The sequence below is a fragment of the Artemia franciscana genome, chromosome 10 (assembly GCF_032884065.1).
Source record: "Artemia franciscana chromosome 10, ASM3288406v1, whole genome shotgun sequence".
NCBI classification, from domain to species: Eukaryota; Metazoa; Arthropoda; class Branchiopoda; order Anostraca; family Artemiidae; genus Artemia; species Artemia franciscana.
In genome coordinates this window covers 12878010-12894768 of record NC_088872.1, presented here as the reverse complement: position 1 = coordinate 12894768, position 16759 = coordinate 12878010, and the positions used below count along the sequence as shown (strand labels likewise).

Genomic DNA, 16759 nt, shown 5'->3' with positions numbered 1-16759 from the left:
TCAATCCCATCCCCTCAGATTCCAAAAGCTTCTTCTCCTCATTAGGAGACACTTTGCTCTCAACTGGATCCACATCCTTAAAATCAACTTCCATTTCATATCTAAATTTTTATTGAATTATTTGTTTATTGATTTTAATAGGTGCCAAGGATTGAATCATTACCGATTATTTCCGTGGGTTCACACGTACACAAACAATGTTAAAGACGAAGATCAAATGCGGCCATCATTTTTCCCTGACGCGGATCCTTCAGAGCTTCCTCCCAATGCAAGATTCTCCATGGCGGCTGGGGATTTCCTCGAGGTTACTTTCTCTTTGTCTTCTTTTTAGTCTTTTTGATAACGTTAGTTTTTTTTTTTTTTTTTTACTAAGTCTTTTGACTTTGTCATTTTATGAAAAATGATACTTAGCTTGATACGTAGCAATCACAGTTAATTGCACTTTACTGAAAATAAAATACATTTTAATAATTTTCACTTTTTTTACTTTAATAAATAAATAATCACTAAAACTTTAAGGAATAAATATCAGTGTATGTATATCAAATTGACAACCCACGGACCTTTTTTTTTCAGTATAGTGCAAATTATGCTCTGGTCTTGAGAAGGCATGGGGGGTTGTCAGTCCTGCTCATGTTAATTTTTGCTCGTTTTAAGTTTAACTATGTTATTTATTTTAATTTCTGTTCATTTGAGTTCCATTTATTTGTTGGTGATTTGTGGTAGTTTTACGCTTGGAAAATTGTTTGACTTTATTTCTGCTCATTTTTGGCTTAATGGAGCTCTTTACTTTTCTTTTAAAAATCTCTTGACGATTTTTTAATTAATATAGAGAAGGGTCAGCACGGTCTCTGTATAGTGGGAAATTTTAAGTAATGAAAATAATTTATTTATAACCCACTTTTTAACAAAACAAGCTTAGTAAATCACACTAAATAAAAAAAAAAACAAATACGGAAACACATAGACTACCTAAACCTTTATCTCAGACAAAAACACACGGATAATATTATAGTTCGGGCGTAAGAACTTAAAAGGCATGTATTGTTAAATTAGCATTAAGCAACTCAAACGATTGCATAATGTCGGTAGCACCATACTTCTCAAAAATACGTGCATTAAGATGTGAAGTTGGAAAATAGAACAAAAATTGGCAATTTCTAAAATAAGCAATATGGATCTGGCGCAAATCTTTCTTATTCATTAGATACCCCCTTAAAAACAAGACAGATTCGTCACAGTACGAGGAATACATTTTAGGTAAAGCTCTGTTTGAATATTTTCCATGGTTTGGTACAATTTTCACAAATCCAATCTTCAGCTTTCTTTAGCATCTCTCAAAATCTGGAGTTCACAAAAAGGAAAGAATCCCTAACCACCGTAAACTCGCAACATTGCAAATTACTGAGGATTCACAGGACAAGTTATGGGCTGATAATTTGGAATTGAAAACTAGATATGTGTACTTATCAAAGTTTAAACACCGGCAAAAATGCCGCGATATCATAGTCGCACAGACAATGACAAAATAGACTTGGTCCGGCTTAAGACCATCAGATCTTCCGCGTACGCAATATAAGACACATCCGATAAATTATTAAAATACGAACACGCAATTTCTAATAGCAGATTATGAAAGTAAGCTTTGAATAGATAAGGTGAGAGAAATCCATCCTGTCGTACTCCGTTTGAACTGTTATATTACCTTATAACCCTGTACGTGATTTCAAATGAATTTCTATACGAAAATTTAAGTACAAGCATGAGAGAAAGGCTCACTCCAAAATCTATGACGAAGAGTGCCACACTTGCGCATGGCAAATTATGTCAAAAGCCAAAAATCTCGGACAACGCTTAAAGCGGAGAGATCAGGATGAAACTTGATGGGAAGAATAAGCACAAGTCCAAGATAGGTGACTGACATAACCGGACCGGATCCGCTGTCTTTGGTGGAGTTGGGGGGGGGGGGGGGGGGGTAATTCGGAAAAAATTGAAAAAATGAGGTATTTGTAACTTACGAACGGGTGATCAGATCTTAATGGATGAAACTTGATGGGAAAAATGAACAAAAGTTATAGATACGTGATTGACATAATCGGAAAGGATCCGTTCTCTTTAGGGGAGCTGAGGGTCGTTAATTAGGGAAAATTAGAAAAATTGAGGTATTTTAACTTAAGAACGGATGACTAGATCTTAATGAAATTTGATATTTAGAAGGAACTCATGTCTCAGAGCTTTTATTTCAAATCCCGACCAGATCTGTTGAAATTGGTGGGAGTTGGATGGGAAAATCGAAAATCTTGGAAAACGCTTGTAAATGTCGTAGATACGTGATTGACATAACCAAACTGGATCCGCTCTCTTTGGGTGAGTTAGGGGGTGGGGTTCAGTGCTTTGGCGAGTTTGGTGCTTCTGGACGTGCTAGGACGATGAAAATTGGTAAGCGTGTCATGGAGCTGCACAAATTGACTTGATAAAGTCATTTTCCCCGACTCGACCATCTGGGGGCTGAAGGGAGAGAAAAATTAGAAAAAATTGAGGTATTTTTTAACTTACGAGTGGGTGATAGGATCTTAATGAATTTTGATATTTAGAAAGACCTCGTGACTCAGAGCTCTTATTTTAAATCCCGACCGGCATTAAGTCTCTGATTTTCCTTTTGAAGCAATCCATTGATTCTTAGAATTTTGCCAGAGCTCACGCCATATGAGCTCTTGGCTCTTCCGACCTCGTCACAAGTGCCATATGAGCTCTTGTCTATGAACTAAGATCAGACACTTACTACTGCCCTAATTTTATCAATTAAACTGATTATTTTTATAATTACACTGGGAAGAAATGTCAGGTGTCGCTAAACGCTAGGTGACGTTGATAACTTTTTGACGCCATTCTCCACTTATAAGTTTTTCTTACTTTTTGAAAAATCAGTGACAATTTTGCTCCGTTCCCTAGATATTAAAAAAATACGTTTGCCTCCCCCCCCCCAAATTTTTCCGATTAGCTTTTTCAGAGGGTGCAGCTGTTGATGACTTACAATAAACTTAATGAATTCTATATATTAGGAATAAGCATAAAAATCCAATTTGTTTTTATATAATAATTGTTTTCACAATTCCTTCTTTTTCTTAGAGTTTTTTTGTTACTATTGGGCCGAGTCGCTCCTTACTTATAGTCTCTTCCCACGAACCGTTTGATCAGGTTTGTTTCCGATAATCAGAGGGAGTATATGTTATTCATTTTTTTTTCTTACTTATGCCTGAAGGCACGCGAGTATTGCATACAATTCAAAGGTATTCTTTTTACTCATTAATTTGACAAGTTTTCATTAAAAGGTGACAAGTTTAACTTTCAAATATTTTATGTTTCGGGGAGAGGGAAGGGGGTTAAAGGTCTCACGATTTTGTGTTTGGGAGAAGAGGTCAGGATATTTTTTCTTTGGTCCTTGCAAAATAGTATACGCTATAGTTTTTCTTTTTATTCTTATCGTTTGACATACTCTTTGACTAGTTATTAGTACTATCAATATACAAAATATTTCTAGTGTTTTTATTTTTGTTTTTCTCATAATGGACGATTTATTAGATATTCAAGCTGCTGATGACAAACGGCTTTTGCAGTTAAGGGTAGAAGATGCAACAAGTAGGCCTACTGGTAATCTAATTAATGTCCTAAAAGGAATTCTTACCAAGATAAAGAAAATTCCAGGAGGTAGGGACTACATTTGATGTTTTTAAGCGAGTTCAATTTATGTATCATCATTTTTTAGAAGAAAATGCAAAACTCCTGTGCAACAAAAACGATAATCTTCAAAATATAATCAAATTACAGGAAAAATTGGAAAAAAAGACACAATGGCTCCATCCTTCTTTGAAAATCGCAGACAGTACTCTAGTGTTTTGAAAGGTCCTGTAATCTTTTGTATTATTCTTTAGCTTAGTAGCAACGAGGCAATTAATCACTTAAAGAAAAGAGAAAACCCCCGGAAAAAATGGTGCAGAACATAAGCAAAATAATCAGATAAGATATCAGCTAATTGTTGGCTGAAAAAATCACACAAGGCCCAGAAGGTAAAATTATTGTTGAAGTTAATTCGAAACAAGACAATAATGCTCTATGTGTTTGCAATGAAAATTCAGCTGCACTAAAGTGTATTTGGAGATTGCGCAAAGTAATTGAGATCTTATAAAACTTCTTATTACTGGACAAACCGTTGAAGTGGTTACTATTGTTGAAAAAGGAAAAGTTACAGCGTAATATTGGAGATGGGCACAAAATCAGAGGAGAAATTTTAAAAAGAGGAGGCCTCCATTTTGGATTTTTACGCCTACATTACGAAGATTATATTAACCTTATACAATGCACCAATTGCTGTGTTTTTGGCGACAAGAAGTCTGAATATAGGGGTGATTTAACCTGCTTTTGGAGTATGGGCAACCTAATTACAACGAATGTACTAAATCTTTCATTAGTCGTCTATGTTGCCGTTCGTGTTATAAGCGACAGCTCAAATGTGAGCCACATCCCTTACGACTACAGAAATTGCCCGAGAAATGACTAAACAATAAAAAAGATTGTCGATTACAAAAGTGAATGCAGATTTCATAAACTTTATTATTTCTTCAGATTAATGTTCAGCACTCGTATCTAGCTTTATTAGGATTGTATAGAAATATCGAGGTGATCAAACCAGCTATTATTTTAGTTCAAAAGCTATATGTTAATAAAAATTTAAGTCTCTTTTGTACCACTACCGGTGTTTTTCTAAATTCGATCATTTACAAAAATTTTATAGTGCAGCAGCTTTTGTTAAAAGCACGCTGAAACCAGATTTACCTAATGATACTCAACACATGGACGTGTTGTAGTTTCTATTAATACTCATGAAACTTCACAGTCGTGTCAGCTTATTGTTCTTCTTCATATAAAAACCCCTGATAATGTCTGTATACGATTGAAAGAGTTAGAAATACGTCTTCTTTAATATTAAGTGGGAATCTTAATTCTAGAAGTCCTCTTCGGCTTAGCACTAATTATACAGATGGAAGAGGAGTTGAATTGCAATTGTTTTTTTGCAAGTAGGTCATTAGTAGTCGTAAATGATCTATCAGTTGTAAAATATACAAGAATGAATACAACGAGTGCAGGTGTAACCGCCGTTGGAAATATATTCTCTCATAATATTAATATTACATGTAACACTTTAGAACGACAATTTTCTCAACCATGAAAATAAAAGAAAGTGTTTACCGTCTTCATATCAACCCATCTAGTAGTAGTAGTAGTAGTAGAACAATTTTATTAGAAATAAACATTTCTTAATCAATAGCACAACATAAGCGAAGCTTGCGAGGCTGTGCTAAATTCAAAGAAAATAAAGAGACAATATGGAGGATAAGAAAATATGGAGAATGAGACCATATACCGAAATCAACAAAAAAAAAACAAAAAACAAAAAAACATAAACAATACACTCCCTGTGTGACCCCAAGACAACAACAAAAAAACAAAAAAATACATAAATATTACAAATGAATAAGCTATGTAAAATTTATTTTAGTTAATCTGTTTCAAAAGTATACCTACCGAGCAAATTACAATTGTATATTACAATTGTAAATTACAATTGTATATTCAATTGTAAAATATACAAGAATGAATACAACGAGTGCAGGTGTAACCGCCGTTGGAAATCATCTGTCCCATGATGTTTACGACTGCGATAATCGTCTGTACCGTGATAGTTAGTGTTAGATTGTCCCAGTCTTTCAGATCATGGTTACATTTAAGCTATGGTGTTCTATTGACGACTCCTCTGGTATGACTGATCCACCTTTCGATACAGGAAAGCGAATTGGAATATATTTTAAACAACATCAACGACGCCTTTGGAAAATAATCAAGAGATTGACAAATGTATTTAAAGCCTTAAAACTATGATACAAGTCGGAACTGAAATTGCAATACGCGAGGGAAAACCTATCATTCTCAACAAGTATGCAAGATGGTGGACCCCAGAACTAACTGAATTACGGCGAAATTACAGAAGAGCATTTTAAAAATTTAAAATTCACGCAAATGAAAAAAAAATGTCATTCTATGATAATTTTCTATGTCAAAACTTGAAGATTGGAAGAGACTTTATAAAGATAAAGGTAGCTTAGATCCCTGGAGTATAACACATAAAATATGCTTTTAGCATCTCCTATTCATTTTGTAAACAACAACGGTATACTACGCAAACTCGTATCAAGACGCTGGAAAAGTGATGACCACTCAATTTAAACTTCTTTTCACCGCCAGATTTGAGGTCAAGTCGTTTCTACATGAGATAACAACCGAGATACATGGCCACTAATAACACTTGATACATTACGAGATGCTGTTAATTTTCTTAAACCATTGAAAGCTCCTGGCTTAGATGGTATTGTCAATATAGTTATTAAAAAAAATTTCACCTCTTAAAACAAAAGATAAAAAATTTCAAAAAAATCACGTCTTAGCTCCCATTTCACTTAAAATATATGATGCATGTTTGAATATCAATTATTTTTCAGAGGATTGGAAATAAGCTAAACTAGTAGTAATTCCTTAGCGAGGGAGAATTAATGACGATTAGATTTTATTTATAAAATTTAACGACGGGTTTCATAATGACGGGAGAATTAATGACAGTTCAACAATTTTCAAGTCTTAGCTACCATTTCCCTTAAAATATATAATTCATGTTTGAATATAAATTTTCCAAGGATTGGAAATAAGCTAAATTAGTAGTAATTCCTTAGCGAGGGAGAATTAATGACGGTTTACCGTCTTCATATCAACCCATCAGCTTGATACCAGTCTTTGGCAAAGTATTCAAAAGAATTTTATCATATATTTTGAATGATTTGAGTATTAATAAAAAATGGATTTCTAAAAACTTGTTCAGATTTGTTAAAGGTAAATGCCCTGACAAGGTCGTCAATAGTGAAAGATAATAAAAAGATGAAAAAATTTACACTTTGTCTTCGCTTTGAGATCAAAGGTGTCTTCGACTGCATGGCACCCCGGAAGTTCAAAAAAGTTGTTAGAATCAGGTTGTCTCACTCCTCTAGTTATGTTGATTAAAAGTTATCTATCAGATCGATCAGTTTCTTACGGTGATAAAGCTGGTAACATAACTCGTATCCTTCAAAAATTATGTCTGTGAGGAAGGATACTCTCCGTTTTATAGTCTATTAATCTGGACAACTCGCTTCGTTTAAAGTTACCTACAGGCTGCTCAATACAAGTGTATGTTGATGATATCAGTGTAACAGTATCTTCGAAACATGTGAAAATTCTAGATTATATAGCTTGAAAGATATTGACACTATTAGAAAAATGGGCAGATGGAAATTTCGATGTTTTAAAAATGCGAAGCTATCATCTTTTTGAAGAAAGAAGAAATTACACAGATTAACCTTCGATTTTTTAGTCATAGAATACCAATAAGCGATAAAGTATCATACTTGGGCTTAATTTTAGATATAAATTTGCTTCGGAATGACCATGTTGAAAGTAAAGTAAAAGTCGCTAGACAATATTCAATAAAATTGTTATGTGCCGCCAGAATCAGTAGGGCGTTTTAAACCATTCACCCTAAGAAAATTTTATAAAGCTGCTATTAAATCGACTATTTTATATGCAATACCTGTATGGTTGTCAACGCTGAATAAAAAGAAACTTGTAAAAAAGTTAATTTATGACAAAAGAATTTCTATGATTTTAATTTCTAAAGCTTTTTTATCCGCTAAAACTGAGACAATAACGGCTTTAGCAGGATGCCTTCCTATCGACTTTAGAGCCAAAGAGATAGCTTTCACCAGATATCTAAAGAGAGGAAGGCCTGTTTATTGGCCACCTCTGAATAATTTAAATAGCCATAAATCAAATAAACATTTATATTATACTGACTCGCAAGCAAATTATGTACTCGGTAATTTCTTTTCTACCTCTAATACTATGAATGAAATTCGGAAAACTTTACGAAAAAACCTATATATGAAATGGTATAAGTTATTCTACCTAGCCGTTAAGCCCTGGGCCCAGTTTTTTAATAATTGCATTAACCTTCTTCGAGTTGTAAAAACTTCTCCTAATTAATGAAGGGCTTTGTCTTCTTATTAGTTAAGTGATAAAGAGACTTAAGTGAATAAAATCATTCATTCCATACAAAATATTTTCTTTAGTCAAAGTTCGACTAATTATATAAATTAAATTGAACTAATTCACTTCCAGATTTATACGGAGAAGGAAACATGGAATTGTGTCGCAACTTGTTTCTTTGTTGATTGCGCTCATAATATCGTTTCTTTTATTGAGACTATTTGGAACATTCTGAAACCTGGTGAGTTCCACTAGATTTGTATTTACTTACATTTTTTTTAACAGATTGTTTTGGAATCGCACCCTTTTCCTGACCTTATAGCTTTTTTAAAGCTTTTTGGAAAGTTCTCTTCAGGATCGATTTTTATGGCACTTGGTATTAACCAAGTGACATATAGCGATCGCAAATTCTGTCGGTCTTTTGGTTGGTCTGTCTGTCCCAGTTTTGCTAGTTTAGGCACTTCCAGATAAGCTAGGACTATGAAATTTGGCAGGCGTATCAGGGACCGGACCAGATTAAATTAGAAATTGTCGTTTCCCCTATTCGACCATCTGGGGGGGGGGGAGTGGGCGGACGGTTAATTCGAAAAAATAAGGTATTTTTAGCTTACGAACGGGTGATCGGATCTTAATGATATTTGATATTTAGAAGGATATCGTGTCTCAGAGCTGTTATTTTAAATCCCGACCGGATCCGGTGACATTGGGGGAGTTGGAGGGGGAAACCTAAAATCTTGGAAAACGCTTGGAGTGGAGGGATCAGGATGAAACTTGGTGGGAAAAATAAGCACAAGTCCTAGATATGTGATTGACATAATCGGAACGGATCCGCTCTCTTTAGGGGAGTTGGGGGGGAGGGTTAATTCTGAAAAAATAGAAAAATGAGCTATTTTTAACTTACGAAGTATTGATCGGATCTTAATGAAATTTCATATTTAGGAGGACTTCGTAACTCAGATCTCTTATTTTCAATCCCGACCAGATCCAGTGTCATTGGGGGGAGTTGGAGCGGCGAACCGGAAATCTTGGAAAAGGCTTAGAGTGGAGAGATAGGATGAAACTTGGTGGGAAGATTAAGCACAAGTCGAAGATCCGTGGCTGACATAGCTGGACCGGATCCGTTCTCTTTGGGGAGCTGGTGGGGGGGTATCTGTATCTTACGAATGGGTTATCGGATCTTAATGAAACTTGATATATAGAAAGATGTTATGTCTCAGATGCTCCATTTCAATTTGAATCGGATCCGGGGACATAGGGGGTTGGAGGGGGGAAACAGAAATCTTGGAAAACGCCTAGAGTGGAGAGATCGGGATGAAACTTGATGGGAAGGATAAGCACAAGTTCTAGATACGTGATTGACATAATTGGAACGGATCCGCTCTCTTTGGGGGAGTTGGGGGGGGGGGTGTTAATTCAGAAAAATTAGAAAAATTGAGGTATATTTAAATTAAGAATGGGTGACTAGATCTTAATGAAATTTGATATTTAGAAGGAATTCATGTCTCAAAGCTCTTAGTTTAAAGCCCGGCCTGATCTGGTAACATTGGGGGGATTTGGAGGGGGAAACCAGAAATTTTGGAAAAAGCTTAGAGTGGAGAAATCGGGATGAAATTTGGTGAGTAGAGTAAGCAAATGTCGTAGATACGTTATTTACGTAACCGGACTGGATCCGCTCTCTTTAGGGGAGTTAGGAGGGGATCCAGTGCTTTGGCGAGTTTGGTCCTTCTGGATGATCTCGGACGATGCAAATTGGTAGGCGTGTCAGGGACCTGCACAAATTGACTTGAAAAAGTCGTTTTCCCCCATTCGGCCATCTGGGCGGCTGAAGGGAGAGGGAAAATTAGAAAAAAGAGGTATTTTTAACTTAAGAGTGGGTGATGGGATTGTAATGAATTTTGATATTTGAAGGACATTGTGTCTCAGAGCTCTTATTTCAAATTCCGACTGGCATTAAGCCTTTGATTTTTCTTTTAAATCAATCCATTGATTCTTAGAATTTCGCTAGAGCTCATGCCACATGAGCTCTTGGCTCTTTCGACCTCGTCACTCTTGTTAGCTCTTGTTTTAGATTAATAGCACATGCACTCGATAACCTGAAACCGTGTCATTACCGTGTCACGGCCTTATAGGTATGCGGAGCGGGTGGGCGCTAGGTTTGAACTCCTCCCCCCTGAAATTTTTGCCTGAATCATTAAAAAAAACATAAAAAATGGATATTAACAAAGAAATTTGTGCGATATTGCAACATTAACAGTTATGTGGTACTGAGTAAATGAAAGAGGTCTTAAGTGCCGGACAGAAGCTACGTTTTTCAAGCGCCAGGTAATGGTGCCAAAGCGAGTATACAGCTTTTTCAGGTGAAATTAAATAGTGGAAAAATAGCTCATGGGCACTGCTATCAGCATCGTGGTGCTGATTAGATGAAAGAGGTTTAAGGGCCGGACAGAAGCTACGTTTTTCAAGCGCCAGGTAATGGTGCCAAAGCGAGTATACAGCTTTTTCAGGTGAAATTAAATAGTGGAAAAATAGCTCATGGGCACTGCTATCAGCATCGTGGTGCTGATTAGATGAAACAGGTTTAAGGGCTGGACACAAGTTTCAAGGGCCATTATACTGTTTCCCAGTTCATGAGGGTAATCAAAAAGTTTATGAGATTAGTACAGCCAGCAGTATAATGGTGCAGAGTAAATGACAAAGTTGTAAGTGCCGGACAGAAGCTGCGTTCAAGCTAAGAACAGGCGTTTTTAGCAATACGGGTATATTTTTGCCATGTTGTTGACCTATAAATCAACTCTCTCTTTTTTTTTTTTTTTTAATGTTTGAGATTTCGACTTAACAAAACTATATCTCAGATGCTGGATTTGTATATTGTGCTTGTTAAAAGATTTTAAGACCATCCAATTCAGTCAGCACGCTTATTTGTGGCTTGGCAAATTTTCTTTGGATGTTAAGTTTTACAAATTTTTAATATTGGCCAAGAAAATCTTGTTTTGTCTGATATCCCAGCTTCGTGTGCACACATTTAGTTTTAAAACGATGGAAGAAGGTGCTTTATTTTCCCTTTTTTACGGTGTGGGGGGGTGAGGATAACTAGAATATTAACAGGAAGTGGTAGATGGCGGTGTTTTTTTCTCTCCCTCTCCAGGGACGAGTTTCCCCTTTTGTCAGTATCTTACTCTTTGATAGCTATTAAACGAACTCAGATTGTTTAGGGACACTCGATTACATTTTGTTTTTGGTTAATGTAATGGTACATGTTAATGTAAATAGCATAAAACCTGTTGTGATACTATTGGTGAAAAAAATATGTAGAATCTTCGAAGTCAGGGTCCTACAAGCTTAGAGGTCAGGTTTCATAAAAAAAAAGGGGATCACATGCGAAAAAAGCTTATAAATTAATCTGAAAAAGTTGAGAAATGAGGTTGCAGTTAATAATCTAGGTATCAAAGAAAATCTCAATCTGTGTATAAATCTGATGATTGGTAAACCTTATCTTCTCTTTTATTTTTCTCGGTAAAATAAATTGCGAAAAGCCTATGGCTTTCTCCTGTGTTGAATAAAATAAATAGTAAATAAATCTATAATAAATAAAGATTTGTTTTTCAAGTTGAATTTTAGGAATTTCGCAGAAAGTCCCTCTGAATAAGTTAAAGCACAGATATAAATTTTAAAATTTGCCGGGAACGAGCTTCCAAGTTAATCAGCCAATTGTTGGGCTGCTAGTAAGTTGTAAAATTTTGAAAAATAAGAAAACAATTTTTCTACAGTATATATAGGGGAAAATAGGGGATAAATTATTTTTAGTGTTTGTGTATGTACGAGTTTTTTCTTCTTCTGAAATTTTATACAAATCTGAAATTTTAGACGGACCAAAATCTTTAAGAACTCCAGCAGTACATTTTAAGCTTGATTTTTTCATTACTTCAACGCAATGGCCAGAGGCTACTGTAAAAATATAGAGGATTAAGCATATTGGTATCATAGGGGGTTGCGCGCCCTCTAGAGTTTCTTTTGCTCTCCTCTACTTATCGACAAAACCTTTTCTGGGTTTTATTTTTTTTTTTCGACAATTGCATCTTTTGGTATTTTTCATTGAAAAAAAAATGACAAATTAGTCCTCCCCCTAAACTTTTGCGAATTAATGCCACTGATCAAGCAGAGGCCAAGAGAAAGAAAGCTTTCCAAATTATATTGAAAAGATAAAGTTCGATCTCATATCTAGCTTTTTCAAGGTAGCCAAAGATTAATGTTGTGTAACTTTTTACCTTTCTAAAAAGATTATCACAGATAAATGGAAGGAAAAGAGAAATAAATCTGAGGAAGTTAAGAACAAACTTTTTAACGGTTTCTTGAAAAGACAATGTTTTTAGGACAATTTAGCAATTGTCTACGCTTATAATATTTTGCCATCAGCGTAGGCACTAATTTTGTTATGTTTAATTTTATGGTTGTCTGTAGTTATTAAGTGGCGGAATTAAAGGTAGTCACTATATCATTAATTAGTGATTGGAATGGTAATAAAATAAGGGTCTTCTTCCAAAGGGCGGTGACGAAAATGTAGCTTATGGCTGATAGTAGCTACCTTTTTAGTTATTTCGACTAAGCATGCCTCTCCTAGGCCAAGGCAGGCTAGTGCGTCCAAGGATTCGGTCGGCTAGATATAAATCAGTGTAGTTTTAACTAGACAACCCAGGATTAAACTAGCCAGGGCAGATTAATGTTTATTTAAATTAAATCAATGTTTAATTTAATAAAAGTATAAAAATTATCCTAATGCAACCTTCTCTTTCAATCACAAAAAGTAATGACGTCTACAAGCAGTCTATGTCTATTTTCTCGTCTAAAGGAAAAGGAATTCAGAGCTCGGAATTTCACTTAATCCCCTATCCCTCCAATCAAACTAGGCCTAAGATCAAAATATTTGGACCAAATTTTTAGAAAGTTAGTTCATCTGCCATAAGCTGTAGTCACTATCCCCAGAAAGCAATTCCCGATTGTGTGGCGTCAGGAAGGGCATTACCCGAGTTTACCTAACAACAAAAGTAACTCCGTAAGTTCATGATATGTTTAACCTCTTTGTATTTTATTATGGATTCCTTCATAAATCTGCACTATCCCCTTTCTAGTGGACCTAATCCATTGATCTTCTAATTCAACTTACTCAAAGAAGCATGTATAATCAAAACTACTAAAAACTTATGTCCCGTTCTCTGTCCTTTTTAAGGAAGAAAAATTATGCTTTCCGTGAGGGTTATGGTTAAAGAGCGGTATGGAATTGTGATCTTATTTTATTTATTTTTTGTAGGTGGCATATGGATAAATCTCGGTCCTTTGCTGTACCATTTTGCCGATATTCCAGGAGAGAAATCAATCGAACCCAGTTACACAGCCGTCAGAGAAGCCATTACTGGATTTGGATTTACATTTGAAGTAAGTGTTCTTTGTCTTTCTCTCTTTGAGCAACAATTTTCAAAAATAAATTAAGGTCAAAGGGCTTCTTCTTCTTTTTCTTTAAAGAATAAAATCATGGGGAAATTTTTTTTAAACCAAAGGATCGAAATCTGCAATTTATAGCCACGATAATTTATATGTAGAAACTATTAAATTATCGAAATTTGTAATTTTGAAGATGCCGAGAAATCAAAATTTTTCTACCGATATACTGATTAGAAGTCTCAAATATCTACAAACTGATTGAACTTTGGTGTTACCCAATTACCCTTATCCATCATTTTATATGGGCCACTTCTTATAGTGTTCATGTTATGAATTAACCGTTGTCTGGATTTCTCAGATATCGTCCTGCCTTCTAAGGGATCACATCAAAAAGTGCTCAAACAGTTGGGCAGACGCTTATATTCTTATTTATGGTGTTGAGTGTGTTTCTGAATATGTGATAAATTTGGATTTTGCTCAATGACATTGAGAAATTTTTCTTGTTATAAATCTAATAATAATAATAATTTATTTTTAGCCTATAATAAACAACGAGACAAACGCGGGGCAATGAATTAAAAGAAAAGGAGTCCAAAATAAAAAACAATCAACTAGAACAAAAACATGGGATAAAATGGTTTAAGCTTTGAAATAGCAAGGCTGATTGAACTTAGATTTTATCCGATTCTACACCCTATACGTCATTTAATAGGGCCGTTTCACACAGTATCAACAAGGCCATGGCATCCATTTTGTACTTTTATTCTGAAACGTAGTAATATTGGTCTAACAATAGTTGGTTTCCTTTAAAAAAATTGACCTCCTTGTTCAAGTATTGCCCCCTCTCCCATAAAACTTGGCTCTCGATCCATTGCTTGGCGATTCTCAATAAATGTCTTTTCTGCAAATGAAAGATTTCTAACTTCAGTTTAGACATTCAACTGTCGAATAGACAGATATTAATTTCCCAGTTTGATGGATAAACTGATAAGGCTAAACTTTAGTCTTTAAAGAAGGGGTGCTTTATCTTAAAAAGCAGAAAACAGGATTTTAGACAACTTTGTGTATACATTCTAGAAAAATGTATGTCTTCTGTATCTGCTTTGCTTAGTGTGTCTACTTTAGATATTTGTTGGAACGATTTAACCTTTCTAAATCGTTGATATTGTGCTTTGATTCATTTCAAAGCATTGGCAACACTGGATAGAATTGTTGTGAAGAATAAAAGAATCTATATTTGCGAACCTACACTGTGTGTTGCTCGAAATTCGTCGTGTGTAGTGCTTCCACTACCCTTGAATTTTTGGACTTGCTCTGAATAGAAATTAGTTTTTCCAGTCTCTCCCTGAAAATTGACGTTCGCAAACACACTAGTTTTAACGCGAAATACAAATAATTATTTTCGCTAACGTTAATTAATTTTTGAAACGCCGCTTCTGATCTTTCCCCTGCGAACTAAACTTATTTGGCACTGTTTTACTAAGCGAAAGATTGTCGGGGAAAAGGAGGCTTTTTTTTTTTTTTTTTTTTTTTTTTTTAGCTTGTTGAAGTCACTAGGACGAAGAGAATTTGAAAAACTATTTCAAATAAAAGAAAAACGAGAATACAGTTGAGACCAATGTGTTAATATTTTATCAATTTGTGATTAAAATTTTAATCTGAGAAAGCTACTAAAACAGCCTGGGTTTTTACACTATTTTTTTTTATTTCAGAAAGAGGAGCTTGGTGTAAAGACCACTTACTGTCAAAACCCTTCATCCATGTTGCAGTATGAGTACAATAGCGTGTTCTTCGTTTGTCGTAAGCCTGTCGATGCTCCAGTGGTCAATTCAATGGCTTTTCATACTATTCGGTGAAGCAACATGGTTCTGTGTGATTGGCCTTTTTCTTTTTTTTTTGTTTTCTTTTTTATAATTTTAATTCCTTATTAGTAAAATTTCGAAATAATTTTGAATAAAGGATAGTTTTAACTAAAAACGAAAGCTGAAAATCTCAGTTATTCATTTTAATACCTAGAGCTTGTGCACTTTACAGGTTTTGGACTTGACCGCCAGTAACAAGCTTTTAATGACATTGTTTTATTTAAGAAATAAACCAGTGTTGCCACACCTTATGATTTATTACTAGTCTTAGATTTTTTTTTTTCGGCCGTGATTCGTTAAAAGAAGGTTATCTTGCTGCATAGATAGCCTTTTCTGAATATTCAGTTTTTAAATATACTTTTAGTTGTAAAAATAAAAAATAGAGACTTTGGAAAGTATTTTAAGGAAATATGCAATCTTGTCGTAAAATCTCTCAAAAAGTTTTCTTTTTTTGGGACAGAGGCTAAGTAATAACAGGTTTTCTCTGCTGTACGGGATGGATCTTGCCCAAATGTTAAACAATTGCAAATGTCAGGGAAAAGGGGGATGACTAAAAATAGGACGACTTTGAGCCATAGTATACACTTTTAACTTGCATAGATTTTCGTAAAAAAACACCTTTGTTTTCCTTTTAAAGCCTTGTAATACACGGGACCTTTGATTGTAAAAGTTCACGACAATCAACATTTTTTTTTTTTTTTTTTTTTTTTTTTTTACTCATGAAAATTTAGGTTTTAAACTAAATTTGTTCAATAAAAGGGTTTTTTAGTAAAGCATAAGATGATAAAACGTCATAAGTGAGATGCATTTTTTATTTGCTCGTATTTCGTCTTGGTGCTCATTCAACTTGTTTTTGTTCAATGTTCTTAAAGCCAATCTCTATTTTGTGTTTTTCACAAGAATGAGATAGAAAAGGCCAATTTCTTTTGAAATAGAAACCAATTTTAGTATTGTAGTTTGACGGATTGATAGAAAAAGCAACCAAAGAGCTTTTGGGACAAATTTGTTGAAATTGGAACAATGGAGACTGGTGGATCCCAGAAAATGTCAGATGGAGATCGGCTTTTTAGTAATGTATCACAATAAACTGCGCAATGTCCTTTTTTACACATGAAAACTCGCAAGTCTTTAAAAGTAAGACAATATCTCTTTAATAAGGCGAAAGAAAACAAACGTTAAAAATTAGATGCATTTTTTATTCCCTAGAAGTTGTATCGTAACGCAAAATTTAATCTTCTTCCAATTCTTTTGAAATTTTGATTCTTTCGGTAATGTTCCTCTTCTTTTGATTTCCGCAATGAACATTCTCTTTCTTTTTTCTTCCAAAAATCCAA

General features: G+C 34.7%; 1 protein-coding gene across 1 annotated transcript in view; it reads left to right on the top strand.

Moving 5' to 3' along the window:
• Positions 1 to 15545, top strand: part of LOC136031801 (carnosine N-methyltransferase-like) — a 51144-nt gene extending 35599 nt beyond the window's left edge. The window contains exons 5-8 of the mRNA XM_065711597.1: positions 142 to 304; positions 8260 to 8368; positions 13433 to 13557; positions 15276 to 15545. Coding sequence (XP_065567669.1) covers positions 142 to 304; positions 8260 to 8368; positions 13433 to 13557; positions 15276 to 15419 — 541 coding nt within the window. The 3' untranslated portion in view covers positions 15420 to 15545. The remainder of the gene's footprint in view (positions 1 to 141; positions 305 to 8259; positions 8369 to 13432; positions 13558 to 15275) is intronic.
• The last annotated feature ends 1214 nt before the right edge of the window (positions 15546 to 16759 follow it).